The following is a 15168-nucleotide window of genomic DNA, read 5'->3' as shown; positions in this document are numbered from 1 at the left end:
TGTGTTAAATCCCTTTTTTCCTCTCCCTTGAGTGTTTGAGTTTGTTTCTCAAAAATAATTAAAAAATAATAATAATAATAATAATAATAATTGTCCCACTTTGCTTAAGAAAGTATGAGAGTATGTTGCATGTAATATAACTTATCCTACACTCCCTTAATGACTTGTTTGGAATGAGGGAGAGTAATTGGAAGCCCTCAATCCAAACATGTCATAAAAGTTACCATGATTTTTTAGTGTAGTTTGTGGTATGCCATCCCTTTATCTATTTGGTTCAATTTGACTTCTCAGATTGTCGCCAAAATTAATCTGTCAATACACAAGACGATATATATATTTTTTTAATGTACTTTATTGATTTGTATTCTCCATGTTTAGCATCAACTTGAAAACACATTTCTCCCACTGCAGCCCGTCATAACAAGGATAAAGGTGACACATCTTCATTAGCAGCTAGATATGTAACGTGGCTTGCAGAATGAAACACATATATCATACCAAATACACAACAATAATTGAAATCTGTACAAACTAAAGATTTTCGTGTTTGTTGCAGATATTTAAAAAATAGCAGCCTCTAAACACAAACATTATCTATAAAAAGTATGTACACGCAAATTGCAAACCCAACATATATTGCGTGTTGAACATATTTACACTTTTTTTGTCCAAAGAAACTCCTGATATCAGAAATTATTGGTCTTTTCCTACACCAAGGATCCACTGTGCAAGATGAGTCAAGTATGGCTCTGCTTGAGAACTACTGCTCAATATTGGTCCCAAGCTCAGAAGCTCAGCATTAAATTCCTTCTCAAATTTACTGCAATAAATGTGAATGAGAAAGAGACAGACAGCTATGAACACACACACACAGCGAGAGAAAAAAGAAAGGTCTGCATGTGTCACTTACAGAATAGAATCAGCAACTGAAGGATTTCTTGTAGTTAATTTAAGTGCCCTTGATGGACTTCTTGAATTCCCAACTGAACCATCAGACAATTCACCTAGCTTAGGAATGTCAATGGAAGATGATATCAACCACTGAGTTGCTGCTGCATACTGTAGGCACAGTGATTTCAGCTTTTCCACTTTCTGCATTTCAAAATCTAGCTTAATTAGAATAAACCTAAAAGATGGCCCATGAAAGCTGGAAATCAAGTTCTGAACATTGGCATAACAAATTAATTTTTTATTCCTCCTTTCAACAGTGTTCTTCAATGGTGGTGCCCAGTTATCATCAGATTACTTTTCTAAATGAACATTTCAGATTCTGATTAGAAGCTTGTCTTTATCAAGGTGCATTGACATCTCAAGTCAAAGCCAGTAGTAATTTATAATAAGCATGCAAACAAAACCTTTAAATGGCTTGAATTTTGAGACACTGTGATTTCTCTTCTCTCCACAATTCTTTTACTTAGATATGTGGTATTTGGGGTATTTGTACCAAATAGGGAGCCACTTTTTGCAAGTTTTCTTGGGCTTAACACGCTGATTAGGAGTTTTATCACATTTTCACTTTTACATCACAAGATTTTTTTTCCCCAACATTTTTCCTCTTCCTTTACCTTTTAAGATTATAGATATGTAATATTTAATAACCATCCTCGGAATTAATCCAAAAGGTAACTGGACTAGCACTGGAGGATCACCAATAAAAACAAGACTAACCTTCAGCACTTCAGGCAAAAGAAGCAAACATTCTCTGAGACACTTATCAAGGAAAAAATCATGATGCTGTACAACCTGTTTCAAAAAGAGTATTATCAGATATACACACATGAAGCCCTTACTCAAAACAGCAACGCACAAAATAATTGATGATACACAGCTCTCTGTCTAAAAGAACTATGCACATGCAACTTTTACTTAAGAAATTGTACATCTGGAGGACATTCAAGTCCTATAGAATCTTCCTTTGGCTGTGGGAAATAAACATATTAGTAAATGAAGACCATACCTCATCTATACTTTTTGCAGTCTGAAGTCTGCTATGCATTATGTGCCAATTGGGCTCAAGAACCTGACACACATAAGTACATTTAGCTTTTAAAAAAATTATGTGAAAAAAAAATTTTGAACTTAGAAAGTAATATAGAAACCAAAAGGAATTCACATTAGGGTCGGAACATATGTTCTCCCTCCCCCCTTTCCCGGTGCAGGGCACATACTGGCCCCACCCCAATCAACAGGAAAACATTTGAACCTCAGACCACCTCAACTGACCAGAAACCTTCTGAAGCATGACAAGACAGTTTTAGCAGGTCAGAGATGATTATGTAGATTTCCATTTTATTACCTGCTAAGAGAACTTGCAAGAGCATGCAACATTCAAGGTCTAAAGGCAGGGGGGGCAGGGGGAAAACACGCAGGGGAACTTTTTTAAAGAAAAAAAAAAAGGCCTAACCACATTATAGGAAAGAAAGGGAAAATTATCTTTATCTCCCCTGGGGTTTGTCCCTTAAAACATGGAGCTCCATTAGTGGTTTATTTTGTGACAATTAAACATCTTGCAGTTATCTCCATTACACTTTAGGGTTAACATAAAAGGAAATATAGGATGCGATATGCACATGGTGGATATGATCAGAAATGTGAGAGAAAATGATACAAAATTCCTTCATCACCTCACTAGACAGCTAAAATGGGAGAGAGAGAGAGAGAGAGAGAAACGTCTCAAATAGAGGGATCATTCCTTTATTCAGATAAAAATAGGAAATTTGAAGGAGAACATAGTTGTAATTCCAAACATTTTATTAATGGTGTTAGCCATTTATCCCATTTCTCCAACCATGGGTGAAACGTAAGTGTCGCAAGGTAGATTAAGGGAAAACCAAAGGGGAGGTAAAAGTTATGTATCCAAAAAGAGAAAGAACAAAAGTACAATTAAACCTATGTAACTATGTTACAAACAGTACTAGGTCCAAACATCAGATTCAACTGTTTCCCAAAAACTTCACTATTTTGAAAGGTCCAATAACACACCACCTGATGTAATGTTGTTTAACACACCACCTGACGTAATGTTATTTCAACTTTCAAACAAAGACCTTGGAATGAGATAAAAAAATCCAATAACAAGAAACAGACTAATAAACACAAAAGGCATATATGAAGCAGTATTAATGATGTCTTCAGCATTTAAAACAAAATTTGCTGTAGAGGTTAAGGTAAGACTGACCTCAAATGTTAGATAATGCAGAAGGCTATTAATAAATTTGAGCATGCTACGACACAGCAATGATGATCTGGAGATTGCAGTTCCTCGCATCTTAAGGGCACGAACACCCTGGAAAAATTATATTGCAATTGAATTAGAAAAGCACAAAGAGGCATGTAATGTCTCAAGATAAATTAAAGGAAATTTATTTGTACCTGATGCACTTGCCACGCCCCGCAGAGTTGGCGATCAACGTGTTTACAGCGAAAAAGAAACCGAAAAATCAACTGATACTTGGTTAGGGCTTTTCTTGATATAACTATAGACAATGGCCATTGTACCTGAAAATAAAGCAAATATATATATTGGAAACTAGCAGTGATACCATTGGCTAGATTAGTATAGAGTAGCATCATCTAGAGACATGAACCTCTGATTGAGAAGAATGACACCAACGAGAACATTTGGCCAAAAATACAGTGATCAAGAAACTACAAGGATCCATCTACTACATCACATCAGAAAAGAGGGCCTGACGCAGTTAAAAAAACAATAAGGATGGAACTTGTTCTAAGCATATCTTCTTTGAGAGTTTCAGGTTCACCAAATGGTAGGTCAACTTGTGTGTATGTTAACTACATAAACATTTGACGGCCCATCTAAGACCATCATTGACATATATTACAAACTTAGAAATGGAAAGTAAAACTAAAAATAAAAGTTAAAAATAAAAAATAAAAAATCCCGAAAGAATATACCTTGTAGCTCAAAGAAAATGTTTCAAGGCCAGTAACGCTCACTGGCTCCTCTAAATCATTACCATCAGAGAAAGTCCTGCTAGCTTCAAGATCTTTGAGTGCACCCAATCTTTTAAGCAGTGATGATCTTTCCTGAAATCAAAAAGGCAAAATGAGAAATAAGGCAAACTCAACTCCACAAATTTAAACTCACAGAAGCTGCCAGTGGCTTACCACACAACATGTTAAGTCCTCATTACAGGGATCTGCAGCAGCTGCTGTGGTACGTAAAGCAAGATCTAGTAGGGACTATTTAGGGGGGAAAAAAGAAAGAGATTTAAGTTTAACATAGCTCTTATAATTAAAGGTTCTTCAAGTTGCTAATATAATTATAGAAAAGTTATGAGCCTCAAGGCGCTTAATGATAAAAAAGAAAAGAGAAAAAGGACAACCTGCAGCTTCTCCACAGAAATCTCGTCAATCTTTTTTGTTAGTTCATCTCGAGATATATCCATAAAATGAACCAAGAAATCACCCTGTAATATAATCACATAATTACTTTGTATTAGAAAAAGAAGTATCTCCCATGTGTTGAAACTACATGCTGTTCCCACATTAAAATATTTAACAAAAAAGGCCTAGTTAAATCAAGTGCGTCGAAAAGAAAGCATAGTATAGCACATCACAAATCATAAATAATTGCTTTGCATTCATATTTGAGTTCCATTTCCCAAAGCAATATATGTACAAATATAGGCATATGAACAATAAAAGTAAAAGACCAAATGGATTATAAATTTATAAGATACAAATACCTGATCAAGAAGAAGATAATGTTTGATTGAACGCAGCTTTCCAATTAGATCATACTACAATGATAAAAACATAATTTGTCAACAGAAGATTAAGCAATAATGTAGACCAATTGCCATAAATGACAAGCAAATGAGCAGAACCATAAACAACTGAGTCTATAGGCAAGAAAATTATTTAGTGATACTGACCAAACCTCACCTTTTCTTTAATAAGATTTAAGAGCTCACTGCTTGCAAAATCATATGCAGCTTTTATACACTCAAGATAATGATGGTTTGAGCCAAAAATCATTAATTTTGAATTTTCTGATACGGGGACCTACAAATAAGAACAGATCAAAGGCATGTACTAACGCAACCACATAGAAGACCAGAAGGTTTATTTTATTATTGTTGTTTTTTAAAAAACATTAATAGTCTATATTGCAAGGGTCTATTCATAACGAAACCTGAACATGATGCCCACATTCTCTCATGACATTTAGATATTTTCCAGTGGTCAAAATTTTTCCAGCTATATTTGCAAGGAAACTAGGAATCCCATCCTTGAGACTGTATCGTTGCCTCCAAAACTTAGCATCATAATCCAGAGTGAGGCTCTCCTATAAAAATTGAATGGTTGTAAGCATCCAAAGAAAGATTTTGTTGAACTCTGCAAATAAAGGCAAAATACCTTTTGAAGAGATTTGTTCTCCGCAATGAAAAATTCACCATAAGGATCATCAATCACTCCTTCATAGACCCACCTAAAATTGTTTGTTTTCCATTTGAGCAAGAAAATGAATTAGACTGAATCATAAAACCACAATGCAGAAAACAGAAGTAGAGAGAGCTGCAAGTTACTGAAGAATTTTTTTTTTTTTTAAAATGTCTAAAATGCCCTGGTCATTGAGTACGTGGTAAGTAAACTCAACTTAAACAAAACACAATCCAAGTTAACTTTTGACCTCATATCTTAAGCTTTAACTTTGAACTTTGAATTTATGAAGTATGGACAAGAACAAGAGAAATCGATATGACACCACAGAGACACACTAACAGGGAAATTCATGGGAAAATAGTACACAATAGTAACATATTGTTGTCCATGTTTACGTGTTTCTGTATGAACTACACCTATTGATTATTTTACAAGTGGAGACAAACAATAAAAAGAATACTAGTGACTTATCCCAAAAATTTTAATTTAAAAAAGAAAAAGAAAAAGGAAAAGAATACAGGTAGAGCCTGGATAACAGGAAAATTGTAATATAATATTTAAGGCCTTTTTTACCTCAAGAATAAAGGGTGAGCTGACATTGGAATTATCCTAGATTCAAAACTGTGGAAGAGAGGAATCCAAGGAGCAAAGGTACGAAGCATTAGGACATCCCAAAGAGACAGTTGGGCCTCACTCTTCATCGGATTGGGCTCAGCCAGACGAAGCAGCCAAATGCCAAAAACTGAATAAAATGTTCAGTCTGAGGAGCGAGCTTACCCCAAGGAACCGAGGTCCCAGTCCAAAACCAACGTGATAGGTGATTGCGGAAGAGAGTAGAGACATGCATGTAGGAGAAGTCGGAAGCTTTCTAATAAAGCACCCATCACCTCCGCATTAAATGCACTGTAACAACTCAGCCTACCTCATTTAATGGCAAAATGACCCCTAAACAGTGTTCTTAGAGCTTGCAACCTACTTTACCACCACCAGCAAGGCATTGATGGGACAAGTATCCAAGCAAGGATCCATAGCAGCCCAGGTGGAGGGCTGGGATGAGGCCCCAACTACTATAAAAAGGAAAGAGGCTCCCTTAAGAAAGGGGAAAGAAAATTGGAAAGGAGAAGGTAAAGTGTAATGAGAAGCTTTGTAACCGAGAATTGAATGTTATATAAAAAGTGATCCTCGGACTAATCTAAGGAAGAGTTAATACAAAATTTTTTGCCTTTCTTACTAGTAATCTTTCGTGTTTCTAATGACTTAAGAATTGGACTTCTTTTTAAATTCCCTAACGAAACTATTGAGGCCTGAAAAGGTTGACCTTGAAAACCTACCTCTACAAATTAATTGTATTGAGCCTTAAAATAGTAATTACCCACTTAACTTGGGTTGGGCTATGGATTTCCGTCCCCTACAAAAACTTATAATGAAAAGGGAATAAAAAAATGTGTGGCATTTTTCCCTTTATATGAATATTTATGCAAAAGGATAAGAAATAAACCATCAATTTATAAAAAGACAGTCCATGGGTTTAAACAATATTAACAAGGTACCTATGCTAAAAACAAACAGCATATATAGATAAGTATCTGTGCAATTTTGGTCAAATAAGCTAATGTTTAGAGTTCATTATAGTACGGAAGCAGAGGCTGTCAAAAGCACAAACAGGGATGCTGCAAATTATACCTTTCCAATATGCCAAGATATGCATTGCTTGCACATTGTGTCATCTTTTCAAGCAATGATCTCACTGCATTATCACCAGCCATGGCCTTAGCCTGAATATAGGAAAAGCAATGTAAAGAACTAAGAAAACATATAACCCCCATGCCATGATAATGGTCAACATTTCCATTTCTGGATGACCCATTATATTTGTTCCTTTTTAAAGTCAGAGTATTTCTGTGCACAAGTAACTGAGATAACATTTAATGCAACTTTCCGAACTGTGTTTTTCTAAAGTGGAAAACATTTATAGAGGAGAGAGTTAATGTTAAACAAGTTGCGAAGTTTAACTGCTGAGAAGAAAAGCCATCTAAGAGCAGTTTTACTACTTAAACAAAAACAAAGGTAACTCAGATATAAGGTCTAACCTGGCTTTGCAACAGGTTAAGAACTGCAGAACCTGCAAAATTATTAGTTGAAGCCTTTTGTATTACAGTGGATAATGCCTGCATAGACCCCATCATAGGCTGCAACAAATGGTGAAAACTCCTTCAGTGAGCATCCTAGGAATGGCTGAGCACATTTAAGACAAAATCAAACCTGACAGTAAAACCACAATCCTTGCATGGAAAGTCTTCCCAGTTGAAACTGGTGCTCAAGCTGTGCCACCATGGCCTGGTAATCCTGATAAGAAATTTTTGAAGAAGCTTTTAATAAAGGAGATTCATTGTAAATAGCATAAATAGAAAAGGACATTTAACTGAAACAGCATGGTGCCCTAAAATGAAATGGAATTGAAAGAACTGGTTAAGTAAATGACTAAGTCAAGGAAGGTGCAAATATTAACATGCAAAACCAAGATTAAATATATATATATATATATATATATTTTTTTGATAAGTACCAAGATTAAATATACTTGGTGTTTTAACTTAAATATTGGTTACAAAGGACAGTTAAAGATGTACGTATTGCTCTTACAGGATATAAAAGAATTACTATTTTGCTTGTAAACATTCTATACTTAATTTCTCTAGTAGACATTTTAATACTGAAATAAAACTTTTCATGAATATGATTTGTAATTTTTTTTTAAACAAAAAATTATTTTCCTCAACATTATATTTATTAAAGAATATGAATAAATGAAAGTGAAATTAGTAAGAACGGCCACAGAACCTTAGAAAATTAATATAATCAAACTGAACTCTCAATGTTTGAATCAACTTCATTCAATAAAGTTTAAATTTAACTACTTGGGAAATTGGTGGTAAATCCTATCATTTATTTAAAAAGATAATCAAAGTGGGGTGAGAAATGAAATGGATGTCCATGGCATCTAAATTGCACCCAAAGAAACTGAATAAGTTGGTGAATCTACAAGACATCCAGAATACATTACCTAATCCTTCAATGGGATTAAACAAATGACAAAGCCTTAGTCCCAAATTTTCAGGTCGACTATGGATCCTCAACAAATTAGTCAAGGCCAGCCACATGTATTCATTTCCTCTATTTTATTCTATTTGAAGTCATAGTCTCCGTTACTTTCTTAATTGACATGTCCTTTTTAACTACCTCTACTCTTTCTTTCTTTTTTTGGATAGGTAAGAAGAGTTATATAAATAGAAGACTACTCCATCAAAAAAATGAAGTAGGCAAAGAAAATATTTACAAGCAACATCAAAAAACAGAAACAGAAAATTATGTACAAGAGGAAAGGGAATCTAAGAACAGCTGAATGGATTCCCTAGCTATGAAGCATGGGTGTGTTTCTGGATTCGGGTGCAGGTGCAGGTGTAGGACTCGGCAATTTTTGAAAAAGTAGGGTGCGGGTGCGGCGGGGTGCGGTGATTAAAAAATTATTAAAAATATTTTTATTTATATTTTCTATATATTGCCTAGCATACTTTTTCACATTATATAAACATATACCAAATTTAAGAGCAATAGCAAATAATAACTAAAACATGATGTTCATAAATTAAATACAACCCACAAGTTTGAAAACTAAAACATTCCATGATGTTCGAAAATTAGAATACAGGGAGGGAGGCAGAGAGCCAAGAGGCAAGGAGGCAGTGAGAAGAGAATGAGAGATTTTAGAGGTTTGTTTTGGTTTAAAGATGTTCAAGTTCAAACGGTGCGTTTTGCACTCTCTTTTTTTTTTTTTTTTTAATATATAATTTTTACTTGAATTTCGGCTTGATTCAAAGCCAGTTTCGGCCTGAATTGGTTGGTTTCATCTAGTTGATACGATCCGATTCAACCCGAATCGGCACGATTTGGCACGAATCAGCCCGAGTCGGCGAGTATCTGGAAATGAAAAAAAAAATTCCAACGCGGCACCAACGTGCAGGCAGCAGCGTTGTCCACTGCACCCCGCGTCCGAGGCGGGGTGCGGCACCCCTATAGCCGCATCAGTGCTTTCTAGTTCCCTAGAGCTAAGAGGAAAGGGAATCCTCATGCACGTGACCAATCAAACAAGGTTCTAGCAAATAAAGCTAAGAGCTTGTCTCTAGGAAGCACCAAATTTTCAAAAATGCGAATATTTTGCTCCCTCCAAATAATCCACATCGCACAATTTGATACCAAATTCCAAATATATGATGAGTGCTTGCCAAACCAATTCCTCCAACCGGCCAATAAATTATTAAACCTCTTAGGTAAAACCCAAGTAACAACAAATGATCTAAAAGCAAAACTCCATTACCTAGATACCACTCCACAATGCAACTAGAGATGATCAACACTCTCCCCACTACCTCGGCAAAGGCAACACCAATCCATAATAGTGAAGCCCCTTTTCCTCAAATGATCATCTGTGAGAATCTTCGCCCATGCAACTTGTCCAAACAAAAGGACCACCTCATAAAAGGACTTGGTGTCAAACTCCCCCTTCAACCCTAAGCACCACCTCATCCTAACCCCATCCACACTTGGAGGACTTTGTGACTCCAAGGTGTGAAAAAAGGCCCCCGCCAATTCTATCTCCCAATCATTAAAATCACGCTGAAACCATATATCCCAACTCCACCCTTCATCCCTTCCTCCATATTATGGCTCACCAACATTTCTGCCACAGATGTCTCCGTATAAGCAGCAATCTCAAATGAAGCTAGGAAAGTTACTTTCAACGGGTGATCTCCACACTAGCAGTCATGCCAAAACCAGACCCTACCTCCCATCCCAATCTCAAAGTAAACAAACTTACTAAAACTCTCCCAACCCCAACCTTTTTGTATACCCACCATAAACCACACCAATGTGACCTGCTACGCAACTTAGAGAACCACCGCCCCATTCCTCCCTGAATTTTAAAGCAATCACACTCTCCTTAACTACCTCTACTATTGTTCAATGGGATTAAAACGATTGTTCAAAATTGAATATATAATAAACAAAAGTTTTGAAATTTACAAAGATCCATTTGAACATCTTCCAAACAAAGGCATCCATACCGTAAAAAGAATGATGAACATTTGAATTTAATTGCACCATATATCAAGTTCATCCAGATGAAAAACAAACCAGAGGGTTCTAAAGAAGAAAAAGATCGTTCTTAGGCAAAAAAACACAAATTTTGAGGGTAAAAGAGTTCCATCAGCAGCTACAATTGCTAGCACAACAATCATAAAGTTGTGGCCATGCCATCCTCATTAATTCAAGAATTCCAAATTAATAGAAAAAAAAAAACAACGAGTTAACACATCTGCTTTTATTGAAGACCTCTCCAACCAAACAAGTAAGAACTATATTCTTCCATAGATCCAAACCAAAGGACTTTGGAAAGCCCAGCAGCTGATTTTTCACCAGCATATCTCAAATGACCAGCTAACTTAATAAAGTATTATGGGCTTGAAAGGTACAAACCAAAAAATCCAAAGACATAGTAACAGCAAAGTTAGAGTGATGGACATTTTCCTATTCTATAGTTCAAATACCAACACATACTTTTTTTTTTTTTTGACATTCATTCAGAACCAAATTATCCAACTTCTCAGTAGCTAGATGCAAAATTGTATTGAGAGGATGGTATACACACCCATGACCATTTTGAACCTTGGATAGAAAACAGTAGGTGCAATGAAGAATATACACTTCTTGGTTTCATTAATTGTTTCTCTCGCCTTCAATTTATACTGTCTCTTCCCAATATTCATACATGTTGAGGGACTCCCTTTCATTCTTCCTCTTGTCTTTCTTCTTTTACCAAGTAGATCTTATTTTTTATAAGTTTGGCCCAAGGGGAAGGGAAATGAGAGATTCAAATTAGTGGCCTCCGCTTCATGAGGTGTGTTCCCCAATTGATTGTGCTACCTTTTAGAGTTCTTTTCCAAGTAGAATGTTGATTGAAAACTGATACCATTAAAGTTGCATTTTAGATGCTGTTAACTTCTGATTGGAATATATAGATTTTTTTATAAGTATTTGGACTATGTAATAAAAGGCAGTATTCAGATCAGGGAAAAAAAATGGCTATTCAAATCTATAATAATTAATAAGTCAACAGAAAACAAATAAATGGCAAAAAAAGTTGATATTTCACTCACATATTGAACTAAACAAACATTGTTCAAAAGCAAAGCAACATAGAATAATCACATGATTTGAAAGAAACTACCAGAAGGAGTGCCCTGAGTGCAGCAGCAAAGGCATGATTCACTAGGCCATTCTTGAACTGGGACCTCGACTCAACAAACTGGTTAATCATCATAAAGCTCTCACACAAAGGGAAAATCTTCTTGGCCAATTCCTGCAATAATATGTGTTGGTATTCAAACTTCAAACAGTTTTGAAAGGCTAATGCTCAAATCTGATAACACCATAATATGCATGATCAAATTCTCTACTTTTTAAAATACCCATAAAACTATTATAGTCATAGGGACCAGCGACAGCAAACCCTTTTAGGTTACAAATACTATATCAGCTATGTCATTTCTTCTCTCAAGCACCTTGCCAATTTTATAAAATTCTATAAACTTTCATGCGCAAAATGGTCAAATCCATTTCCAAAGACACCAAGTATACTCCAATTCTATTTTAGAACATAATTTGATTATCATTAATCTGTGGAAAAGAAATTTAGTATACTTCTGCAAGCTATGATATATTCCACTACTACAGAGGCAGAAATCTAAATCCAAGTCATAGAACAAACCCCTTTTGTTCAAATCATTTCACACAGCAACTCAGTTCAGTTCAAGCCCTCCAGTTTTTTTCAACCACCACCCCAATACAACAATCAGAATTAACAAAGCCACATTTCTTTTCACAGTAAAAGCTACAGCATAGCATGCCCAAGTGATGAAAAAAGAATCAACCAGAACACTATAACAGAGAAGTCTTACAAGAAAAAACGGTTGTTGAAACAAATTAGAGGCCTCACTAATTCATACCTGTAATGCTAAATCCATAGATGGATCAACCTGGAAGGTAACATTATCCTCCTTTCCACGAACTCTTTTGATTAAGATGTATCGTCCTTCAATTCCGACCATAGCAGAGAGGAGATCATCAATAACAATAAGCTCCTACATGTCGGAACAGACTAATAACTGAAATCCATATATAATTTCAAACAATATTAACAGCTTATGAAACTTAGAATATCTCTATACTATCAGTGGCTGTTTAAAAGAGAAAGTATTCAAAGTGGAGTGGTGTGCTTGTGTGTGCATGAATCTATATGAAGTTAATACTATTTCCAAGAAATTCAACCACCAACTCCTTCTACCCTTGTCAAACTCCAATATTTCTATCCAATCTTAGAGCATTTGCATCAGCTTTTGCAAAAGTTTTTGTCTATTTTAACATAAGAACCTATTTTTTCTATTTTACATGACCACTTTTCAAAAACACTCACATTAGATTATCTATTCTATTGTCTATTTTATTAAAATATCAAATTTTCTTGATTTTTTAATTGTTTCTCTCTTCACACATCACAACCACCATTCACTCTCTTCCTTCATCCTTGGCAAACGCAAAGAATGAATAAGTGGGTGATTTTTAACATTGATTGGCCAAAATTTTACATTTAGGCCATTTGGCATGGACCAATGCAAGAGCTTTTATGCAACAGAGGGTAATATAAATAATTTCCAGAAAACATCTCTTTATACTCTTCACCATTTTTTGACATTGATTTTAGTTTTTATTTCATACTTGTGACACTATATTTTTTTAAAGAAGAAAATTTAGAAAATAAGCACAAAAAAAGGCATGCAACACCATTCACATTATCTTAGGATGTGTAAAACATACCTGCACTGCAGCATCAAAACAGCCAATGGCCTTGTCCGGTCCAGCACTGCTTATGTACATGCAAAATCACAAACGTATAATCAAATATTGTTTTTATGTTTCTGAAATGATTATAGTTTCCTTACCTAACTTATTCAATAAAAACTTATAGTAAAAATTTAACTGGTATGAAGAGAGTAATAATGGTAATATAACCAACTAAAGCCTAATTAAGCCAATGAACTCTAGTTCAAATGGCACCTCAAACCCACCAGGTACTTGAAACTTACCAACCCTTATATAAAATTTAAAACAAATGAACAAAAAGCACAACATCCATACCTAAAGGAATCCATTGAAAAACCCTTTGCTTCTGTAAACCGAGACGTCGCCTTTGCTTCCTACAAAACCCAAAATCAGATCTTCAGTGCTCGAAATTCACCATTTGGTAACCAATTAAAACAGGGGAAAGGAAATTATCTACTCTTTATTACATGGATCAAATGTAGCCAGGATTGCATCACTAAAAATAGCTATGAAAGACAACCCATTACACATTAACTCCAAGATCAAATAGGTCCACTTATCAACAAAACCACAATTAAAAAAAAAAAAAAATTTGTCTTTTCTTCTTGGTGATGTAAGAGATCATTCATTCACGAAATGTAAAATGCTACAAAAAGCCTAAGAATTCAGTTTCTTCAGAAAATTAACACACTATGAGTATGTACAAAATCTAGCATACAAGTTCGGCCACATTACTTTATTTTTGATAATTCAATAGATCATCCTCCGTTGGAAACCAGGAGATACCAATTGAACTATAAAGCTCTTGGCAGTTCGGCAACATTACTAGTTGGCAATCTCCGCAAATATCGAGAGAGCCTAAAATTTGTGCTTGCTTGCACAACTAAAAACGCAAATTACGGACCACACCACTAAGGTTGTTTAATTCAACATCAAAATTCATACATTCACAAACCCTAACTCTTCACAAACACACATTATCAATTTTTTTCCATGGCATTTCACTCAGACTAGCAGTGCCTATTCTAAAAAAAACCCCTGCATTGTACAACTAGAGTTGCAAATTCATGAAAAACTTTCCGCGAATCATTAACATCAAAGAAAATAACTTTCCCTCTCCACAAATATATAACAAGCATTGAATTCAATTTGAAAGAGAGTGGTGGCGGTGGTGAGGTGAACCTGGTGGAATCGGCCGGTGAGGAAGGGGCGATCGATGTTCCAGCGAGGAGTGGAGGGGAAAGACGACGTCGTCGTCGTCGTCGTCATTGGTTCCATTTCCAACCAAAACAAAACCCTTAACTGATACAAAACACTGTTCGTATCCTCATCAGTGTGTGATCTCAAACAAAAAAGAAAAGATTTTGAAGCAAAATTTGATTCATTTGACTATAAAATAAACTTGCCTTGATAATGTGTGTTGGTCGCCGGTGAAGGAGCTTCTGCCGGAGATTCAGCCGGCCGGTGAGTGGGTGCTTGTGAGAGAGAGTGTGTGTAGAAAAGGAAATGAAAGGGGAGGGGAGCAACTTCAAAATTTTTAAATCCTTAAGAAAAAGGAAAGTATGAAATCGCTATTTGAAATCACGAGGTTAGAATGAAATCCGTCAGATCAGTAATGATGAGTAAACAAGGCAGCACTTGAAATTGTGATTTCAAATTACGATTTTAGAAAAAAAATTACAATCCTTCGAAACGTGTTATAAAACTATGATTTCAACAGCATCATTGTTCAATAATTAATTGTGTTAGAATATGGTGTTTTTATTAATTTATTTTGTTGTTTCACTCAATTTCCAGCCAAATGCCTCAAACATAAATAAA

General features: G+C 35.4%; 1 protein-coding gene across 2 annotated transcripts; it reads right to left on the bottom strand.

Moving 5' to 3' along the window:
• Positions 1 to 471: 471 nt before the first annotated feature.
• Positions 472 to 14889, bottom strand: LOC115956042 (gamma-tubulin complex component 2). Of its 2 annotated transcripts, none has more exons than XM_031074500.1 (22): positions 14754 to 14889; positions 14530 to 14662; positions 13663 to 13721; positions 13342 to 13387; positions 12474 to 12608; positions 11696 to 11827; positions 7672 to 7755; positions 7500 to 7598; positions 7093 to 7184; positions 5383 to 5455; positions 5159 to 5311; positions 4909 to 5028; positions 4710 to 4763; positions 4347 to 4430; positions 4129 to 4203; positions 3916 to 4047; positions 3373 to 3498; positions 3179 to 3286; positions 1958 to 2020; positions 1669 to 1743; positions 911 to 1092; positions 472 to 820 (listed from the first exon to the last, which is right to left on the bottom strand). In XM_031074500.1, exons 2-22 carry the CDS (start codon positions 14623 to 14625, stop codon positions 694 to 696), a joined length of 2115 nt encoding a protein of 704 aa, XP_030930360.1. In that variant the 5' UTR covers positions 14626 to 14662; positions 14754 to 14889; the 3' UTR covers positions 472 to 693. The 2 variants fall into 2 exon arrangements, with proteins under 2 accessions (XP_030930360.1, XP_030930359.1); XM_031074499.1 differs by having other exon boundaries at positions 14530 to 14649; positions 14754 to 14884.
• Positions 14890 to 15168: the final 279 nt, after the last annotated feature.

The sequence above is a fragment of the Quercus lobata genome, chromosome 8 (genome assembly GCF_001633185.2).
Source record: "Quercus lobata isolate SW786 chromosome 8, ValleyOak3.0 Primary Assembly, whole genome shotgun sequence".
NCBI lineage: Eukaryota > Viridiplantae > Streptophyta > Magnoliopsida > Fagales > Fagaceae > Quercus > Quercus lobata.
The sequence above is the reverse complement of the archived record's forward strand: the minus strand, read 5'-3'. Positions and strand labels throughout refer to the sequence as shown.